The 22,126-nt window shown below is 30.7% G+C and overlaps 1 protein-coding gene and 1 long non-coding RNA gene across 6 annotated transcripts in view; one reads left to right on the top strand and one right to left on the bottom strand.

The window, feature by feature from the left end:
• On the top strand, positions 1-20,273 carry LOC148614268 (uncharacterized). 5 transcript variants are annotated; one of them, XM_088588271.1, is made up of 8 exons: positions 3,444-3,571; positions 6,817-6,892; positions 7,364-7,469; positions 11,750-11,958; positions 12,854-12,924; positions 16,530-16,620; positions 17,218-17,258; positions 19,030-20,273. In XM_088588271.1, the coding sequence occupies exons 4-8, from the start codon at positions 11,778-11,780 to the stop codon at positions 19,693-19,695; spliced, it is 1,050 nt and encodes a 349-aa protein (XP_088444397.1). In that variant the 5' UTR covers positions 3,444-3,571; positions 6,817-6,892; positions 7,364-7,469; positions 11,750-11,777; the 3' UTR covers positions 19,696-20,273. The 5 variants fall into 5 exon arrangements, with proteins under 5 accessions (XP_088444400.1, XP_088444397.1, XP_088444398.1 ...); XM_088588272.1 differs by having other exon boundaries at positions 7,353-7,469; XM_088588274.1 differs by lacking the exons at positions 3,444-3,571; positions 6,817-6,892; positions 7,364-7,469 and adding exons at positions 1-71; positions 2,723-2,905.
• Positions 2,974-22,126, bottom strand: part of LOC148614267 (uncharacterized) — a 30,476-nt gene continuing 11,323 nt past the window's right edge. The window contains exons 3-5 of the long non-coding RNA XR_015923617.1: positions 11,234-11,278; positions 10,338-10,397; positions 2,974-4,722 (exon numbers count right to left, since the gene is read on the bottom strand). This is a non-coding gene — a long non-coding RNA (uncharacterized LOC148614267). The remainder of the gene's footprint in view (positions 4,723-10,337; positions 10,398-11,233; positions 11,279-22,126) is intronic.

The raw sequence follows: 22,126 nt of genomic DNA, 5'->3' as shown, positions 1-22,126 counted from the left end.
GTTTATAGAGTAGAAAAGGATCTGATGGATGTAACTTAAGGGAATGTCCGAAACATAAGATATTGTTAAATGTATGTGGATTGTTTTAGAACTCATATATGGTAAACGCCACTTTTTGTATCGTACTAGAATTCTAATAAATAGGCTTCTGGAACAGGGTTATGTTGCTACAAAATTGAAGTCATCACTACGGAAATTTTATGCTCGTCATCATGAACTCGTGGACCGTTGTGGTGTATCAAACTGCGCCATGAAAACTGTTTTATTCAACGGGTCATAGTTTTCGTTTCTTCGTTTGTCTAACCAGAACTTGATTTTTTATGAACAACTCGGCGGGTATTTCTAGAAAAGCAGAGGACACTTACCCTACCGGTGCACCTGATCCATGCTCCCAGTTTTTAGTGGAGTTCGAGTTGCTCATTTGCTTTTGTTACATTGTATGTATGATTTTAGTTACTTCATGTTCTTTGTTGTGTATGTCTATTTTCCGTTTCTGGTCTTTGTCACTGGATTACATTCTTTTGATTAGTGCTATAACATTTGCTCCCTTGTTTATTCTTTCTATCGAATTGTTTCGTTTCGATTCTTTTTTATCGATTATTTTCGATTCGTTTTGTTTCGTTTTTGTTTCCCAATTTTTATGACCCGAATATTATTGGTAATATTGATTACGTAATTTTCGTAAACATCTGGGTGCCATAGTGCCATTATGGCTAACCCTATCTTGGGAAAGCTATGATTCGATTTGTATTTAATTCTTAACTAGCGAATCTTTTCCGAGACTGGGTTGTCTCTCAATCGCATATATACAAGTATACGCAAATGAAAGCTGCCATTATGCTATTTTTTTGGCTCCTAAAAATGAAGGTACAAACCGGATATTTATACTTTTTCTAGCCATAAGTATACAGAACCAAGTTCATAATATAGCCATACACGCTGACTGCGGGAGCGTATCAGTCTCCTACAATTTTTTTCTTGGAAAAATAGGAATGTTAAATTGGATTACATGTTTAAAATTGGTATGTTATCTTTAATTAGGTGGGAAAGTGTTTCAAATGACGGCTCCTATTGCGTACCAATATACCTTTAAATAAAATATGGATCTGAAATATGAAATGTTCTGTGCCATAAAATCGTGCTGCCTACCAATAATTTTGCAGCTTTATGACTTCGTTGTACGTTTTCTCTAGAGATATGAGAAAAGATTCTGTTTACAATTTCTTATGCTATTCCAAGTCTTCTGTATTCAAAATCTTGAGATGAGAAAAGATTCTTGTTACAATGTCTAATGTTATTCAAAATCTTCTGTATTCATAATCAAATTGTGTTAAGCAAATCACTCCATCCACGGTTATGTAACCATGTCCATTATATAAATTTACCCCTTCATGTAGAAATTTAATATTTGTGTGAGATTTTCATTTTGCATTTTTATTTGAATTATGTACAGCAACATCTCTATTATTAATACAAGTCATTATCATTTGATTGTGGATAATCTTATTGAATACATACATTATTGATTGAAAAAGGAATATTCAAATGCCTTACATCAAGTTTTTTAAACATTAGAAAACCTACAGAGTAATCTTTTCAACAAACTGCATATGAATGGTCTTTATTATATCAATTATACAAAGCTTGTAATGTGTTGGTTTTTTTATTTTTATTATTATTTTTTTTTTTATTTTCATAAAGCCAAATAGCTGAAAATTGCTTCCTTTTTTGTTATTTTGGTAAACAAAAGCCCAGTAACTCTTCTACAGCATAAATAGTTATGATGTCAAATTTCAAATGCTAAATCTTTATAAATTTGAATGTATTTGACTATATATTCTGTTGTCATATTTAAATATATTGTAAAAATGACCCTGAAGTACCAGATGTTGTTCTATTTGCTCAATGATTCAGATTTCTAAGAAAACTGTCATTTTTCTTTCTTTGTTTTACTCAAGCAATGTACGGTTAATTTCAACTACAGCTACATATAGTGTGATATTATATACACATTTAAAGAAAAGAGATTCATAGAAAATTATTAGAAAACTCCCAGGTCCAATACCTAATCCTGCATGCACAAAATTACAAATCAAAATTTGTCATGATAGCTTTTTATTTGCATAAATTAATTTGAGTATTCACTTTTTTTACATTTTTTTTATTTGAATTTCTAGTATCCATATCACCTTAGGAATATTTTTTTACTGATCTGACTTTATCTTCTACTTTCTTACCTACATGTTGTATAAAAAGAACACGACGGATAGGTGATCATTTGTTTGAATAGTTATTAGGTCAACTGTGCTATGGGTAATCAAGGTACCAAGGTTCTAGCGGACATCATGATCAAAAGAATGTAATCAAAGGACAAAGAACAGACATGGAAAACAGACAGACACAACGAAGAACGTAAAGCAACGGAAATAATACATACAAAGTGGTAAAAGTAAATGAGCAACTCGGATACCTTTAAAAACTGAGAGCATGGACCAGGTGCACCGGTTGGGTATCTTAAGACGACGCAAACCTTTGATGACATGTGTAATGATTTCATAAATACATAATCGTTAAAAGTGTCAAAAAATTCATTTTCTTCAACACCACCTCCCTTTTTCATCCCTTCCTAACAATGTAAATACATTTATCATTAACAATTGATCAAAATATTTCAGTTTCAATAAATGTAATAAAACTGGACAACCCGATGTGCTATTTGTAGACATGATCTAAATTTGACCTCACTAGCCTGATACGTCACGACCAGATGTTAAATGCAGGTCATTGAAATTCAAACTTGGATATCTCAGACACCCTTGGGTAAGATGTAATAGTTCTTGAAATCGGTGGAAGCTAGAACTACGTTTGGAAAAAAAATCTCGGAAGCTACGGCCGCAGATAAAAGGTAAGAATATTAACTTTGCTACAGTACAAGATGTTGTTCATTTTGCTGAATGATACAGATTTCTAAGAAAACAGCTATTTTTTTCTTTATTTTACTCAAACAGTGTACGATTAATTTCTACTACAGTTACATATAGTGTGATATTGTATACACATTTAAAGAAAAGAGATTAATAGAAAACATATTAGGCGTCCCCCAGATCCAATACCTAATCGTGCATGCACAAAATTTCAAATAAAAAATGTTCATGATAGCTTTTTATTTGCATGAATTGATTCCAGTATTCACTGTTTTACAGCGTCTACCACTCTTTTTCATCCATTTTTAACAATGTAAATTTATCATTAAGAATTCATCAAAATATTTCAGTTTCAGTAAATGTTATAAAACTGGACAACCCAATGTGCTATTTTTAGATATGATCTAAATTTATCCTCACTGGCGTCAAACGTCACGACCATATGTTGAATACAGATCATTGCAATTCAAACTTTTTTGGAAAACTAACTTAAAGTGAGAAAAACGAATCAAACTTCCGCTTTTCTCATGAAAGATTGGGATAACTCAGACACCCTTGAGTAAGATGTAATAGTTTTTGAAATCGGCAGAGGCTGGAACTTTGTTTGGAAAAATAGAAATCTAGGAAGCTATGGCTGCAGATAAAAGGTAAGAATATTAAATTTGCTACATGCATCGGAATCATTTTTTACTTCCGTATAAAAATATATGTAGCACACAATATTAAATGTTGAAAATAGAATACAAATTACCAATTGTGTTGGTTGAAATAATTTGCTTGATGAATGTTCTAACGATAATTCATTGGAAAGAGTAAATTGCCAAAATGTGATCATGAGTGCCGAAAAACGCCCAGATTAGACGAATGCACGGATCTTGTTTCGTGCAGGGGTTAAATTTTCAAGCGTTCTTTCCATGAGTGATAATATTCTTGTTATTCACGAAAACTAATTGATTATCCTATTTATTATATAGATTTTATCCATAATTCGTTGCTATTCTCAATATAAAGTTTAAATTTTGGGAAAGTCGGATTAATATTCGTGTTGTGATTTTTCTGTCGTTTAGGCTGGAGAAAGTCTGAGAGTGAGATTACCGAAATACTGATATCTATATGAAAGCTCTTAAAATATATTTTTTCATATTATATCTCTCTGTATCATATTGTTAATATAATGAATTATTTCACTGAGTCATCATGATATTCATTGCAGTTAAACCAATGACACGTTTGACAAGAGAGCAACGAACACATTGATTTTGATAACGCATTTTCTTTACTATATTTCTATCAGCTCTATCAGTTTTCTGTGTGTTTACAATCTTACTAAATTACTCAAAAACAATAAGTTGAAAAGATAGCACTTTCCGTAAATCTGTTACTCATTGACATCTATAGCTCTGTCAATGCAAGCTTTTTTAAAATGTTGTGTTGAATTACTAAAAGCACTGAAGTGACCTCCTTTTTTAAATGAAACTCACTTATATACTTGGGAATATCGTATAACAGTCAAACAAATAAAGACTTGATGCTACAAATCGATCTGATTGACTTATACATAAGGAAGGTTTGATATTGCTAAGTAAAATCCATAGGCATTTATAAGCAGTTTGTACTATAAAGCGGTTAATACATTACATGATGAGCAAACTTAAAGTTGACTTTTATTCAATACATGTACGTATATATCCACGTCCTTTTGTAAGCGATACCTTCATATCTTATCAGTAGAATCTTTATAAAAATGTAATGAAATATCCGTGCCCATGCGGTACCCTCCGTCTATGTCAATTTGAATCTGAAAGTAAAAAGGGGTATATATGCGAGATATAATCTCCATATCATTTTTTATTTTCTTTTTTTTTTGGGGGGGGGGGGAGGGACTACACTTTATTTGACATTTTTTTTTAATGTCGAGCAATTACTTTTAAAGTGAACCGAATCAAAATAGTGTTGTACATCTATGCACAATATGCACTTTTATCAACGTTTTTTTATCTATTAAATAAGAAAAATACATATACACAAAAGTACTATGTTGATCATGGTGTGGTCATCAGAATTTGTTGTCATGTTATCACGTCCATTCATAAAATAGATGTACATACATCACGTGATCCAATTTGTGCGAGTTTTTTTATGTTGCGTAAACAAAAATACGAGTGAAATGACGCCGGAACGATAGTTAAATTGTGAGCAATGTGTACTAAAGCAGCGACCAAGCAGAATACTCTTTTGACTATAAATCAACGCATATTTAAGGTAAGTTTCAACTGATTGACAAGTTCTCTCAAATTATATCTTTTTCATAATTGGAATTGTTTTTTATGAATGCTATGTCATCACAGGATGCTGACCATTTAATTTTAAGGGCAGTTTTTGGGGGGTTAGAATATTCATTTTCGAAATTTTGTGAGTTAGATTTGAGAAAATTAATTTTCAACCACGCTGGAGCACTATTATTTCCATTCCACTGTGTGACGTATTTGGACTGATGTCAGAAATTTAATTTCTACGAAGTGAGATGTAGTCCACATTATTCAATTCAGGGCTAGAATATGTATCCCCAAAAATTGGCACCCCCTCAGAAATGGTCTGTCCCTAAAACAAATCAAATGGTTACTCCATTACACATTCCAATAAGTGTTTAATCAAATCGCTAAGATTTAAACATGGACAACATCTTACCTTGACAAACATGTGTTTGGGGTTTCTGTATACATGTACATGCGTTTGCGTCAATCAAAACTGTAGAATATGGATTATCTGTAGTAATGCGAGGTTTGAATTATTTCTCCACGTTAGATCATTAATTTAAGAATTTTTAAAATGCATGCGTTAGGAAGCATGTATAAAGATTAATCATTTGGCATAATAATTCAAGTCCAAGGTAGATGAAAGAGGAGAGGAATATCATAACACGTGGAACAAATCATTTTTAACCAATACAAGTTTAACTGATATGCACATATATTATATTCACTATGTGTATATATAGTTATATGTTTCATTTTTGCAGGACATTAGTTGTTGTTTTGTTTCCTGTTTGTTTAGAAAATTTCATCATTTACACAGAACCAAATAGAAGCATGTTTATAATTTTACAAGAATAACAAAAAAAAATGGTCTAATATGGTTCCACAAGAAAATGGATTAGTTAAGTCATTATAAGGATTTAGTTATATCTGATATTTAGCATGTCTGTCAAGCAGACATATAAACAAGCATTAATAAAATGCCCAAAAACCTCTTCCGACAGACAACAAATAAACAATCTGGTTTCGTGGCGTATTCAAGGGTACCAAGGGTATAGCGGTAATCAAAAGAATGTAATCAAGGGACGAAGACCAGACATGGAAAACGGACATACACAACAAAGAGCATGGATTAACTAAAATTATACATACAAAGTAACAAAAGCAACTCGGACTCTACTAAAAACTGGGAGCATGGACCAGGTGCAATGTACTATTTTACTTGTTCCAGCAGATTTGTTTTATATTTACAGATCTAGATGCCTATCCTAATATACTGGAGAAGCATTATCCATGGTTTGCAAGATTAAAGTTGAAGAAACCTGTTGTTGTTCACACTAAACGCAATTACGTCAATCTCTTCCACCAATTTGAATAAAATTTGATTTATTGTCTTTTTATTCGAATTAAATACATTTGCGGTCACTTAATGATTTGAACTATCATCCCTTATGTCAATGATTTTCCATAGACAATCATTTTCGTGTGAAAATTACATGTATTATAGATAATAAATATCAATAGGTGACTGCTCAAGTTACCAATAGGAAGGTTGGTATAGATTTGTGGTGATATGACATCAACCGTTTGGGAATAAAGGGCCAAAGCAAGCCTTGCATGAATGGATTATTTTGCAGGAAATAACAGCGTAGTTATCACAGTACTGACAGGTCATTTGAGTAGAAGTTAATTCTAAAATAGAGCCCTACAGAGGTATGATTCTATTTATGCCAGGGCAGTTTCATATTTTCAATTTATTAAAGTACATTTTGAACTAAATTTTTCCACAAAATCAAAATTATATTTGTAACTATATATTGTGTATTAATTTCAATTTATGTTAAGTTTTTATTTTGTTCCTTGCATAATATTACTTGTCAAATTGGCACCAAGCATATGGGAAAATTATAACACAAAACGATCTTAACATTTCAACACATATCTACAACATACTGAAATAAATTGTGTGAACCCATTGAATGTCCCATAGTTTACACATTTAATATACCATCTTACTCAAATTTTATTATCAGTATACACTCTTTGAAGAGTCAATACTGCCGAAATGCACAGGAAATTTTTGCTAGAAATAAATTATTGCCTGCAAGAAGTTGTGTTTGCGTTCTTTCTCCTAAAGATGTAAAATATCATGAAAATGTCACCAACTTTGCAGATTCCTTTCAGAGTATGGTACATCCTTATTCCATGTAACTAATACAACATGTAGATACAGCACTTTGAAAAACTGAAAGTCATGAAATAGAGCCTCAAATCTACATTAAGTGAAATGGTAAATAAATTCTTATCATGACATGGCAAAGTTCAACACATTAATGGCAGTACAAATTCTCGAAAGAAGTACTATAATTTATTTGTATGACCTATCTTATGATATATAAATTAAAAACTTAGTTTTCGGGACATAGAACGTCAACTTAAAAAAAAGTACCCTCCTTATCCTCTGTGCATAGCAGAGACAATATCCATTATGATTTCACCTCTTAAATTTAATGAGGGATTTATAGTGATAGAGGTGTTCATCCTTCCTTTTTTCCGTTACGCAGAGTTCTCATATCTAAATTTTACTGTTCCTACACTACCCAGTATCAATGAGACTTTCAAACAATCGTTTACTAGCAAAATTGAATATTTTGAAAAAAATGTTTCATATCAGAGAAGAATAATCTTTTCTATTTGCTTAAACCATATCGTAATGTAGTATTCACTAATACATGCTAAATAATGCCTGCTTCATACTTTTCAATGTAATAAACACAATAGTGGCTGATGTTGAGGATATTATCAATAAATGTTTATAACATTAACATTAATAATGTATATAAATGATGCATCAATTGCTATTATATACCACAATATTTTGGTTTCTCAAACACATGCATGACAAAACGGATTTGTACGTCCATACTTGCCTTTCAAGCAGTTGTTTGAATAAAAATGATTATTTTCCTTTAATATCTCATTTTAAAAACACATGATTACCTACTGTTAATTTATTGTTGTTGTATTCCTAAGAATTATTATAGTCACGCTCGAGGAAATTTTTTTAAAGTTCTTTATTAACCTCACATACAGAACAGATACTACACTTCGTTTTATCTTTGATCATATGTTACATCAGCTGTTTAAGATAAGTCATACCTTATATTTCTAGTAGATAAATGTTCCTAGTTTTTTTGTTCCTCAAAATTGACCCGACATGAACAAACTTTACCAATTCTTGTTATTTCTTTAGAATTTTTTATGTAAAAATATTGGCAACAAACTTGATGAAATTGACTTATCTCAAAACAAAATGAATTTGATTTTTGATTCTGTAAAACGGGTTAATGGATTTAAAAAAGGGGAAATTAGTGTAATGCATACATACATTTCTTGTTAATTGAGAGATAAGAGGCTATGGATAAGGTCAAATACCTTATGGCACAAAGTTGGGATTTACAATAACCGATTGGGATTTTCTGATAATGACTTAGTATCTTGTTATGACACCCTCGCTTATTTGAAAGGATATGGCAAACCAAATGTACCAAACTAGATTGTGAAAACGATTCCCTAATTTAAGAAAAGTACTTTTTAAGTTAGATATTCATTTCCTTATATAAACACATAACACCAAAATCATTTTATTAATATAGGATCATTAGGCCATGATTATGGTAAAAACATTACATGTAATTTAAACAAAAAAAAAAAAAATCAAATTTAGTAATAAATATAAATATTAGAAAACTTAATGCTTCATGGCATCCGTTTATTGTAATTAGCTATATCAAAACCCTAAGAACAACTTCATATGTCTACCCCGGACTTGCCTTTTTATGAGCAACTCGACGGGTGTTTCTAGAAAAGCAAACGAAGCTAACCCTACCGGTCCACCTGGTCCATGCTCCCAGTTTGTAGTGGAGTACGAGTTGCTCATTTGCTTTTGTTATTTTGTATGTATGATTTTAGTTACTTTATGTTCTTTGTTGTGTATGTGTGTTTTCCATGTCTGGTCTTTGTCCCTGGATCACATTCATATGATTACCACTATAACCTTTGTTCCCTTGATTACTCTTTGAAACACTGTTAAATAATGAACGTATGCACTGAATATGAAATTGTTTTTGGATATGAACACAATTGTTGTGCCAGAAAATTATAAACAAATAACATAAGTGAAATGTGACAAATTTAGAGCCATTCTTTTGTCGCGTTAGAATTCAGAAACATTTTATAAGTTTTTTTTATTCAACTCTCAAAATTCATAAAAAACACTTTCAAAACTTCTGGATTAATTTTCAATTTTTTTTTGTTCCGGTAAATTAGAGCCTTTAATGCCACGTTTCCTTTTCTAAAATTAGAAATGAGCTTTCTAAAACTACTGATTCAAGTTATATTTATATATTATTAAAAATTGAAATTTCTGATAAATCAATTTCTAATGTAACGGGAGAGCATGAATTGACTTACAAAATTATACTCCGCCACCGAGGATCGAACCCCAGACCGCTCGGTGATAAGCCAGCGACAAATCGATTAATCCTTTAGTCAAGCCAGTTAACTGGCTATTTAAATCTCACTACCTACTACAACTCAGGTAGGCCATCCTGCCACACTAATCAAGTGAGTGTTTTATAATAAAACTATTTGTACACTTTCGCTTGCCACAGTAAAACAACTAACGGATAATTTACTATTGATGACAACGTAGCTAAGTCGAAAGAATGAAATGGCCAAGTCGTCATAACGAGATACTAAGTCGTTATAAAAAAAGTTACTGAAGTCGCTAAAACGAGTTACCGAAGTCGTTATAACGACGAGATACTAGGTCGTTATATGGAGTTAGCTATGTCGTTATAAGCTAAGTCTACTCCCGTAGTGGTATTAAATCATTGTGGATCCTGAAAAATTCGAAAGATCTTTAGGAGACAATCAGTTCAAGACTATTATCAGAATATAATAGCATTAAAACCTATGATTTTTTCAACATTGTATACTTCTATTCCTAATACTCAGTTAAAATCCCGACTTAAAAGCATTATACATCGTTTTTTTTTTCCAAAAAATGGTACACCTAGATACAAATATATAGTTCTTGGTAATATGTTTGTCCTTTTCACCAATCCCTAAAATAAGTTTAAGAAATGAGGCTTACTTGAGAGTGTCTGTAGAATCCTTCATCGCAGTTTTGTGGTAGATGCAATGTATAGAACACCTGGAATATATTTAGAAGACAATTTTTAATCGCTGCCACATCTAACGTATCGATCGATTTTTTATTATTTTTTATCATTTATACATAACATTAAATGAGGCTTTTTAATCACATTTTAATCCATGAATGTACTAACGACTTTTCGGTGTGTCAAGACAGTGTATGATTTAAATAACACATAATTATGTTAAACAGGGAACAACCTAATACGATTGCAAATGTCGAACCAGTTGGAACAAGTATGGATATAACTTGCAAACTTTATACAGCTGTAAATTTTGATTGTCATTAAACATATGACACAGGAAAAGAATTAAACAGAGTCAGAGTATTTCATGTGACCCCTTATTTCTGAGGCACAACTTCCAAAAGTAATTTCAGCCTTTCTTTTTAGTTTATAGCACAGTGTGCTTTTCTTCCAAAGTTTTATCTGCACATGATCGTTTCTTAATTCATAGAAACGATCATATATGTGCCTTTGTAAACAGAACACTTTGTCAACCCGAACAAACCTATTACAATAAATGGGTTTTTAAATATAAATCACCAACTAATGCAGATGCAATTGTAGGGCTTTAAAAGTTATAAAATGTAAAAGGCATTAAGGTGGATGAAGGTAATAACCGTATGACTTTAATAAAGCAGAACAAAAAAAAGGAAAAAACATGAAACGTACACAAGTCTCTAGAATTTTGTTTGGATGTTTTTAAATTAACAAAAAGTCTATAAATGCAAAACCATCTGATTTTTTGTTCAAATGATACATGCATTATAAGGTTGAGGTATTGTAGAGGGAGATAATTTGATCATATTCCACAATTATTGTTGAGCATTACCTCTTTATTTATGTACTGTTCAGATCTGCCTCATTTTTCTTTATTCTAGTTTGTAAAAAATAAAATATTTTAACAAATAACACAATATGAGAGATATGTATTATCTGATTTTTTTTTCAATCAAAAAGGTTTGGTGTTTACAAAGTAACTTTTATAACAATCCGCTGTAAAGTAATTACATTAAACATTGAATTGTTTAGAAACGAAGTCGGACAGAAACATGTTTGAATGCAGTTAATTGACGAATATTCTTTAATTGACCAATCTACCAAATTTGATGAAATATAATTGACAAACACTATTTTATTTTCATGTCCTCTTACTCATAAACCCCTTATTGTATTGTGTGAAACTCATAACTAACTGTGCTTAGTTTGTTCAGATTGTGTTTACTATATATATTTTGTTTTTGAAACAATATTATAATATTAAATATGTTTTTCAGATATTACAATGTGGTGTAATTTTAAAACAGTTTTAATGATTATATATTCCTTGAAATGTATTGTTTCACAGTTTACAGGCACGTCTGGAAATTTACAGTATGATTCCAACAATTATCGAAATCAAACGTTTGTCACAAACCAAATCTATATTATATAATGATAATGTTGATGATAATTGTAATGAACTACAACATTCCGTATCGAAGTGTAATTTGAATGAAGGTGATACCATTAGAGAAACGGCCAGGCGAAGACAAATGACAGTAAAGAAATATATATGTAAGCACTCAAAAAAAAATAACTATAAAAGGTATACATAGTATATGTACTTTGGTGCAGAGGCAAAAATCGAACGTTTTACTAAACCTAAATAAATGTGATGCATTTATCAACAACACAAATCGTATATAGAATTTTTAATTACTTTCAGAAAAAGTAACAAGTTAAACATAAAATTCTAAAATAAAAGATATTTAAAAAAAAAAGTACTTTGCGTTATTTGAAATAAATAAAAGTAAATAACGCATTCTATATATAAAATGTTAAACCGAAATTTGCAATTTTAAAATGAATGGAATTTCTGTACCACTAGATCGATGCCTCTGTTGTTGGACCAAAAGTATTTATTGACCTCTTGAACTTTTCTGTAGTCTTGTATGGCCCGCTTTAGGTTATGGACAAAAACCTGCATTATTATAAATTATCAAAGCCGACAATTACGGAGGCGTGATTCCTTGTATTGCACATAAACGAACTACTCAGTGGTGCTGTATTTAGCATTTTTTTATATTCTTTGTTGTGAGTACATTTTCAATAACTTCTTTTTGGATTTAGATCTTCCTATGGATTTGGTTCAATTGCTTCTAATGAGATGTTATATCTTTAAACCTCTAGCTTGTTTGTTTGTTTGTAGCTTATTTACTTATTATTGATTATTGTAAATATTGAAACAAATTCTGCATCTAAGCATAGATCAGGTGGCCGTTTTATTTTTCATTAGTTTGTCTGGTGGCCGATGTCACAAGGTTTTATGACATCCGAGAAAAAAAGAAATCATACTTTTAACAAACACATATTGTTCTTTTTATGTTGCCTGCAATTGTTTCCACGATTGATAATTATTATTTCTCTGAATCTCATTTGTACTTGAGAAATATTTGTACTTAACTTTCAGATTTGATTCTTCAAGATTATGGTGTAGATTTATTCAACGAGGATTTTAATATGGATTTTCTGACAGACAAGGTTTGTATCAAAAACAACTTGAATTGTTAAATAATAAAATATGTTGCATTTTGAATTTGAAATTTAGTTTTAAGTTCATATTAATAACCTTCGTAAGTTTAATGTAGTACAATCAGAATTTTTTCATGAGTTTCTGAGAAAAAAGTAAATTTGATTAAATACAGGGAAATCTGCATTTAGGAATCAACACACTATATCTGATTTAATTACCATAAGAAATTTATAGTCTCTGTTTTAAGAAATGTAAGCATTTAACACATTTTGATATTATAAAAACGAGAAATAGATCATACGTTTTGAACAAAGCAAAGTACGTGAGATCAGATACCCCTCCCCCGTGAACCCACATCAAACAAAAAAGACTTTTAGACATCATTATTCCTCCCATTTGCGAATAAATTTGTTGGCCAAAAAATAGTACATGTACAAACAAAGTTGCAACAACATTTACGTAAAAAAGAAAAAAAATGTACACTAACTCCTTTGGAAAATTTTGTACATTTGTATATTGAAATATTTGTCAGTGGCAAATTCTTTAGTATATTTATGCTTCGGTAAAAATTGATTTTTGGTATTTTCTGCTTAGCACTATCATAATTAGCAATTTTAAAGTTATTTTGATGACTTGTAGCAATAAACAAGAAATGGAAATGAAAACTCGATATAATTCGACTCTTATTGCTCAACCAAAACGTTTCAAATTTGGCATCATCGATTAATGATTCAATTTTCTACGTCATTTTAACTTAAAAAAACTTTTTATGAAAGGATTTTCCATTAAATAAATGAAAATATTACCCCTACCATTCACAGCATACCAATGCTGTGAGACTGATATTTTTGGTATTCATAATCAAAGAAATGATGATGTAATATATCTGATCAACCTTTGCGCTCAGATTTCCCTTTTGGGGTTACAGCTGTTGTAAAATCGTAAAAAGGGGGATTTGCAGAGTTCAGATTTTCTTCTATATTATTCAATTGTTGTAATTTTCTCTCCAAAATACCTTCCTTCAAATAAGCCTTTCGATGATACATTAAATGTATATGGTATTATATGGTAGCGTTTACATATGCCCAAGTGATGAATATTTAACATTTCAAGTCTACTTTGGTAAAAATTACCACCGCTTTCCCTTAACAAATACCTCGACATTAACCATTTTGCTAATGTTTAGCATTTTATCGATGTAAAAAAAGGAATGTTGGATACTTTTGTTTGAATTATCGATGTATTCAATATATTTGCTCATTTCAAGCGCTTATTTCTTAGTTTAAAAATGACAATAATGACCTTTCCATAAAAAAGGGATTTTTCTGAACTATAACTTTCCAATGTAATGGGCATATTTTGTAAATATCATGCTTCAAACACATTTTTACATATTCTAACACAATTGTATAGCAACTTAGCTTTCAAATGAACGAAAGTCTCCTGAAAGAATAATCAAGGGTAATCAAAAGAATGTAATCCAGGGACAAAGACCAGAAATGGAAAACAGACATACACAACAAAGAACATAAAGTAACTAAAATCATACATACAAAGTAACAAAAGTAAATGAGCAACTCGGACTCCATTAAAACTGGGAGCATGGACCAGGTGTACCGGTAGGGTAAGTGTCCATTGCTTTTCTAGAAACACCCGCCGAGTTGCTCATAAAAAGTCAAGTCCGGGGTAGACAAACGAGGGAAGGAAAACTATGACCTGTTGAATAAATCAGTTTTCATGGTGCTGATGGATACACCATAACGATCCACGAGTTCATGATAACGACCATAAAACTTTTGTAGTGATGACTTCAATCTTATAGCAATATAACCCTGTTCCAGAAGCCTATTTGTTAGAGTTCTAGTGCTATACAAAAAGTATTAATTGTGACTGTGCTAAGAGAAAATACCAAATATGTGTCTTTAAAGTAAGCATAAATATTCTAGGGTTTTGACATTGAAATATATCAGTTGAACAGTTTGTAGGTGCGTAGGATTAATGATTTTGCATTTTCCTCATAAACCGTAAGTCTTAATGCACTTTTCTTGGCATGTGAAAACTTGGACATTGAATTTGATCCAATTGACCAATATAGAAGGTCCAATACTATTGTTTTTATGCACCTCTTTCTAGCTGGGACTATTTGCAGTCGTTGTAAAAGGTTGTTGAAAGGAAAGATGCAGGTGAAACTCAAACTTCATTTTTATGTGTATTTAATGCAAAACGAATATTTAGATATGAAAGTGAATTTGAAGTACATATGTATTGTAATGGAAACAAAAACAAACTAATTTGAATTAGAATTTTTAATATAGCTAATGAGGGATTTTTTCAACATTATTTTTTTTATTTTTATTTTTTTATTTTAATTTTTTTTTGTGGGGGGGACCTGTTTTGTGGTGATAACAGATTACCACTTGTTCAGAACGTGTTACGTTTAATGATTGAGGTTCTGAACTTCACTCATTTAATCAATCTTCAACCATCAGTGTCGTTTATCTGTCATTCACCCTCTTTAGTCAGGTTCGCTGGTACGAAAACATAAAAATCATTTCTGTATTGGTTGTTTGGAGAGGCAAAACAGTTTTGCTTTAACAAGAGTTGAAACGTTATTATCATAAATTAAATTAAAAAACTCTGATTTGGGTAATATGCATGATTGTCTGCATTACATAATATTATACAGGAATTTCTTCTTCATAACATTACGAATTTGATATACTTACTTACATTTTTCTATTGACAATAGTTTTACATTCAATTTTGAAATGTATTTTTAACAGAAAATTGGTAATAAGGCACTAACCGAACTGATAAACTCAATAGTTAAAAGGAATAGTCAACATGAATTGTTGGGTAAAACCAGATTTTATACTGCGGTTAATCACTCGCCTCCATTATGGTTAATGTTTTCTTGTCTTTTGCAAGATAAAGAGGCAACGCAAAATTGCAACCGGGGAAATCAGCAATACAAAGGATATATTGAGAATATTATGAAAAAAAAAACACCCAATGACTTTTTTTAGAAAGAGATTACTTCTCAATTTCGCCATCGGAAATAGTATTTTAAGAAGCCATAATACTAGCTCTGTCAAGCCTTAACAACTTGGGAATATGAATCCATATGCATAGAATATATACAAATACCGAAATGTAACCATCAGAAAGACAAAAAAAAAATGAAAGTTAGAAATACCCACATTTGTGAGTTGACACCATTGGCCTAATTAAAACAACGAGAGAGTCGCTGAACTTTATCCAGTAAACGATGTAATGGATGAAATTTGTTGCAAAACGTGTGAAAGAAGTTAATTTCTATTTTCGAAGAAACTTGAAGGGGGTTGTGAGAATTAGATAAAAATGACAAATTTAATTAAGTTTAGTCAAAATATTATAGTGTTCGTATTCCTATTTAGGCACAATTAATGTCAGTCATCGACATTTTATATGAGGTCCTTGAAACAAAAACCAAAAAAAAAAAAAAAAAAAAAAACACTAAAAGAAAAAAAAAACATAGAATACTTATAAATTAATACACGCTTCAAATTGACATTTCTTTCTTTCATTGTTTCACTTCTTTCTCATTTTGTTCGATTATAATGATTACTTACAGAATCTTTATCAATACAAGAAGAAGTTAAAGGAGCACAGTCAACTAATAAACAGTGTATTAAATAAATATTTTGAAAACTACATTTTATTAGGTAAGCTTGTAGATTATGTTATGTGCCTGATCATCCTATTTGTACTACAGTGAAATTGTAATAAATTAATTTTACATGACTTTTCCACCAGTTAATATCAATTGATATATTACAAATATGTATTTCCGGTCACGCTAAGAATTATGTTATGAAATAAACAAGATGACTCAAGTTATTTCTACTAAATTTAACATGGACCAATTCAGAAATTCATTTTCCGTCCTCGTAATCAACTTTGTGTCGTCACAGCGTCCTCGTAAAAATATGGGTTTTTTTACCAATGAAGGAGGTCATAAACAGTTGTAATTTCCGGAATTCAAAACAATTTCTGAAGCGGTTTCCTATAACATAGCGTTCGTATAATCATTTTTAAACTAAATTGCAAGTTTGTCACAAAGAGACCGTTACGTTTTGTTAAAAAAAACTACAATGTATTTGACATTTCTATAACTATTTTATTTGTGTCCTTTTTCTTGCTTTGTCTTATGCCATTTTGAGGTTTGACGTTCAAGAAATGACCAATGCAAGAGTGCATTACTGCGAAATTATCAATGAATATGATATGTGAAGTTCATTATTTCATATTTTGTATTTCAGACATAAAATTGCATAGAAATCTAAAAAAAGAACAACAAAAGGTATATATATGAAACCTGTATAATATGTAATTATGTACAAAATTTGTTGCAGAAATTAATTTTTGGTAATAAATGTGTTTTACGAATTCACTTAATAATTTATAAAGAATTTGACATAAATGCTTGATTTTAATTTTGAACGGAAATTAATATAAGTCAAAAACATAGAACAAATATACATCCTAAAGAAGCAAGTGACATTCTTACAGGATTTATAAGTTCTCAACTAAAAGCAGTATAAGTACTTTGACTGTTAATATCACCAAAAAAAGATGAAGTCTGTCTAGTTAATATATAAGGGTGTATAAACAAGCCAGCTTGCTAAAAGTGTTATTTTAGGAAATAGAGGGCATTGAAAAGTGGTAAAAATGACAATTTTCTAAATGTTGGCATTTGGCCAAAATTCAGGGTCAATTATTTTTTTCAAGGTCCTTATTAGAACCTATATATGCGTTATGTTTAATAGAGTTGAATACACTTAGCTGAAAAAAAAAACATTGGCTCAGAAAAGAGCAATTATAGGCTTAATACCTAACTTTAGTTCTTCTTTTGCATATCTCAACCATGAAAAGTTACCATTTTTCAAGAGAATTTCTCCGCCATCTTTAATTTTTCGAAAAAAAAAATGCAATTACAAGTTTCTCATTTGGTCCTACCAGATGCACTAAAGTTTATATGTCATTGCCAATATCACTTTCGGACGGTTTTGCATGGTATTCTCATGGACAGGCTCTTAAATGAAAAAGAAATGAAAAAAGTAAAGAAATGCGAAAATTTAAATAACGAAGCAGTAGTTCAGTGTACCATCAATGTTTAGGATGGTGCTACACATGCTTTAGAACGTAACCAAATTTATTTTGCGTTAATTTCATCATGTAATTTTTACATCAAAACACTAAAACTAGAAATTTTTATTATTTATAAAACGATGAATTTATAAATGTAATTCAAGTCTTATTTGGAAGTCCAATTATTTCAGAATGAGTGACTGCAACGGTATATTCATTGTGGTGTTATGCTTAAGGTATAAGAGAAAAATTGATGATTTATTTTTAGTTTTCTGTTTATCCGAAGAAGTCTCTTATTCACTTAGCGACATTTTGCTTTACTATTAACTTTAGATATACATGTCCATCATGTTAACTCACAGTCAAGCAAATAGTGTTTATATCTATATAACTTATGTTTGGAAGTGTTCTCATACTCACTTGCCTGCCCGAATTCCCTTATTTGTTTTTGTTTATTTGAAACGGAAAACTAAAAAGACATTGATTACAAAAACTATTTTAATATGAAATAGGTCAGGTTAGAATACAAAAGTCATAGAACAAGTCGCTGCATTCAGTGCTATTCCTCCAAAAGGCCGTAGCAATGAGCTTGAACTATCCTTTCTTTCCCGCCAAGTTTTCTCACAACCTGACAAGTTTCAAAACCAAAACTATCCCAGTATGCGGTCACAAACTGTATATTCATAAAACAGGTTTGCTTGCCAGAATGTTCAATAATTTTACTCGTTTTTTGTTTCGACAATTTTGTAAAGAACCTGTCCTTTCAACACCTGTGTACTATTAGTAACAGCTATGTTTTTTTTACAAGTCACTAGCAAACAATCTTTTCAAATCAAACAAATTGACAATGTGATAATATCACAGTGTATACTGACAAAGTTATCTTTTTTTTAAATTTCAGTGCACTTTATTGTCAGTTATGTTTTTATGTTTCTCTATGCCAAATATTTGTAATTATTTCTTCGTTAACGTAATTTTTGTAGATATCTTTGGATAAAAATGTAGAACAAACTACAACTTCTCCGAATAACAAAAATGATGAAGCAGATGCACATGACAAAGAAACCGATGTTGGCGAGGTGACGTATCAAGTGCAACGTTTCAAAAATATAAGTAATTCAAAAGTTGTTACTACTAACTTTCAGTTCGCCAGTAATCTTAAGAGGGTAACTTCACAAGTCGTGGTGTCTTTGGCAGATCTAGAAATCGCTATTGAACAGATATTACATAAATTGTCAATAACATGGGTTTCTAGCTTTGACCTTCTTTTGCCTGAAAGAAGATATTTACGAGAAAAAACGGAAGACTTTGGGGAGTATCTTCGACGATTGCAGTCTTTCTTACATGGACGGAATGAACGCAAAAAGCATTGGAGTAATGATAAAATGGTCTTGGCAGGTCCTCTTGCGGATGCTGGGTTTTGCTACGAAGGGGAAGATGACATCGTAGTTTGCAAACATTGTGACTGTAAAAGTGATACGTCAAAATGGAGAGACAATGATGAAACATATGCTTTCCAGATGCACAAAAATGGACAAAAGAAACATTGCCAATTTCTTGAGTTGTATGATAGCTGTGGATCGTGCCAAAATGGTTTACCGAGTCAGGATGGGGACAAAAACAAGAACTCTTTACGTAATCTGGGGTGATCATTTATGATAACAAGTGTTAAGTAATTTAAGGATATCATAACTCTTCAAACTGACCCAAAAATATTTTATACTTTTTCTTATTGTTAACTGTAACCAAAGTTAAACTTTTTCAGTTACAATTATGTTATTATGACGATAAAGTAACATTTATTTGCAAATATCATAAAAAACCTTCTTTTATTGGACAATGTACATTCCTTTTTTAGCCATGTATTTCCAAAAGTAAAATTAACATAACAAGAGCATATTAAATATTATTATAAGATTTTTTATGTTTAACAATCAGAATCATACGATAAACCACAACAATAATGAAAGTCCGCAAACACTCAAAATATTACTTGGAAAACGGGAGCAAAGATTGTTGGTGTCAAACCGCTTTTTTTTTTTTTTTTTTTTTTTTTTTTTTTTTTTTTTCACTATTCGGTATATTTTATATCGAATTTGCATTACAACTCACTCAAATATAATAGATAACCAAATAAAACAAGGGTTTTATATCAATTATACGTCGTCTCATTACTACTGAAACTACCCAAACATGTTATTTTTTATCACGCGTAAATAATTAAAATTCTTTTTTTTTGTAGCTTTCATTTGTTTATACGAATATATATATATATATATATATATATATATATATATATATATATATATATAATATTCCTTAAAAAAAACATGACGACCTTTCCTTACAAACAAATTGATTTTTAACTTGATTTTCAAGTGATTGTCGATTATTTTATATATCAATAGGTCAATCTAACCAAATTATTTCCTTGATTTGATAAATGCACAATTATTGAACCGATACTGCAATGCTATCCAATGCAGTGAAAAAAGACATTTTAGCTAATGATATAAGAAATTGAAAAAAAAATAACAATTTTCATTAACCCAAAAGGTCATATCCGAAAACATTAGATTTTTTGACATAAAATGATGTCGATATGTCTGCAAAATGCATCTAGCTAATTATATTTTAATCATGCAGGGCTATTAGGACCTTTATGAAATACTGTCGTTACAGACAAAAAACATATCATTCAATGTCTTAAACTTAACTTTTGGAAGGAATCGATAATTCGTTACGTTATTTCAGTCATTCTGGCGTCACGTACTCTCAATGTCGTATTTGGTTTTTCATAGGTTGATAACATTTAAATACGTAAAAGATCTTTAATAAAGTAATTATAGACATTCACTTATTAACAACACCGAAAAAAATAAAGTTCCTAAAATGTGCATTTAGATAGTACAATTTATATTTTATTTCCAGCACCTTCTTTCCAATATTGATATAGATTAACAATGACTGGATCACCGATTTCGTAACAATTAATTTTGGAGTGTTTTGTTTTAGAAAAATATCGATAAATTCAATCATGTTAGTCTTTTAGTTATTTTTCTTAGAAGGGCAAACCAAACTTATGAGGGTAGGAGGGAATAGTTTGTAGAATGTTATTTTAGAATTTGTCGTACACATGTCAATCAATATGTTAAGCATTACATTAGAACTACTGTAATATAGATGCTTGTAGATGTAACTGTTTTGAAAAGGTTATTATTGCTTTTCTAGAAACAGTTATCGAGTTGCTCATAAAAAACCCAAGTCTGGGGTAAAGGAAAGAGGAAAGGAAAACTATGACAAGTTGAAAAAATCAGTTTTCATGGTACAGATGGATACACCGTAACGATCCACGATTTCATGATGACGAACATAAAACGTCTGTAGTGATGACCTCAATCTTGTTCCAGAAGCCAAATTGTATGAAGTCTAGCGCGATACAAAAACTCGTAGTTACGACAAGCACTGGCATAACGTGTGAGTTGTGATATGGAAACTCCATATGCTGGTTCTGAAGGGATGTTGCCACAGAAAGGAAAGTTGACAATTCTGAATGAAAAATCATCACGTTTGACGTAACGTTTGGTCAATAGTTTCCTTTACCATCGATCTCTAAGTACAGATCTAGATATGAGGCTGACATATAAAAAATATGATTATAACTTACACATGGAGAATTTTTTTTAAATTGTGTTCAAGATAAGTACATTTATATAGTAAATTCAGGATAGCTATCAGTTTAAATTGTCTTGTATATTATGTTATTTTTAAAAACGATATACCCGACAAAGACAACGAAACAATTCCGAATATATATATATATTTATTTATTTATTTATCTGTGTGTGTTCCGGATAATACGTTGACTTTCTAACTGTAAATTTTTGTAATGTGCACTTGCCTCCTATAAACAAATTAAATGTCGAAACAGAGCAAATGAAAAATAAGTCAAACACAAAGACAATTATCGTGATATTCGGTCCATATAGTGAATTTCCAAAATCTACAAGAATCCATCCGAACAACGCTTCATTGCCGGATCCGCAAAATGTACTACCAAGCCACTTTCGAAAATGTAAC

The sequence above is a fragment of the Perna viridis genome, chromosome 6 (genome assembly GCF_037379345.1).
Source record: "Perna viridis isolate PV_CMFRI_1.1 ecotype Kerala chromosome 6, ASM3737934v1, whole genome shotgun sequence".
In the NCBI taxonomy this organism is placed as follows: domain Eukaryota; kingdom Metazoa; phylum Mollusca; class Bivalvia; order Mytilida; family Mytilidae; genus Perna; species Perna viridis.
Note: the sequence above shows the minus strand (reverse complement) of the source record. Positions and strands in the feature narration are given on the sequence as shown.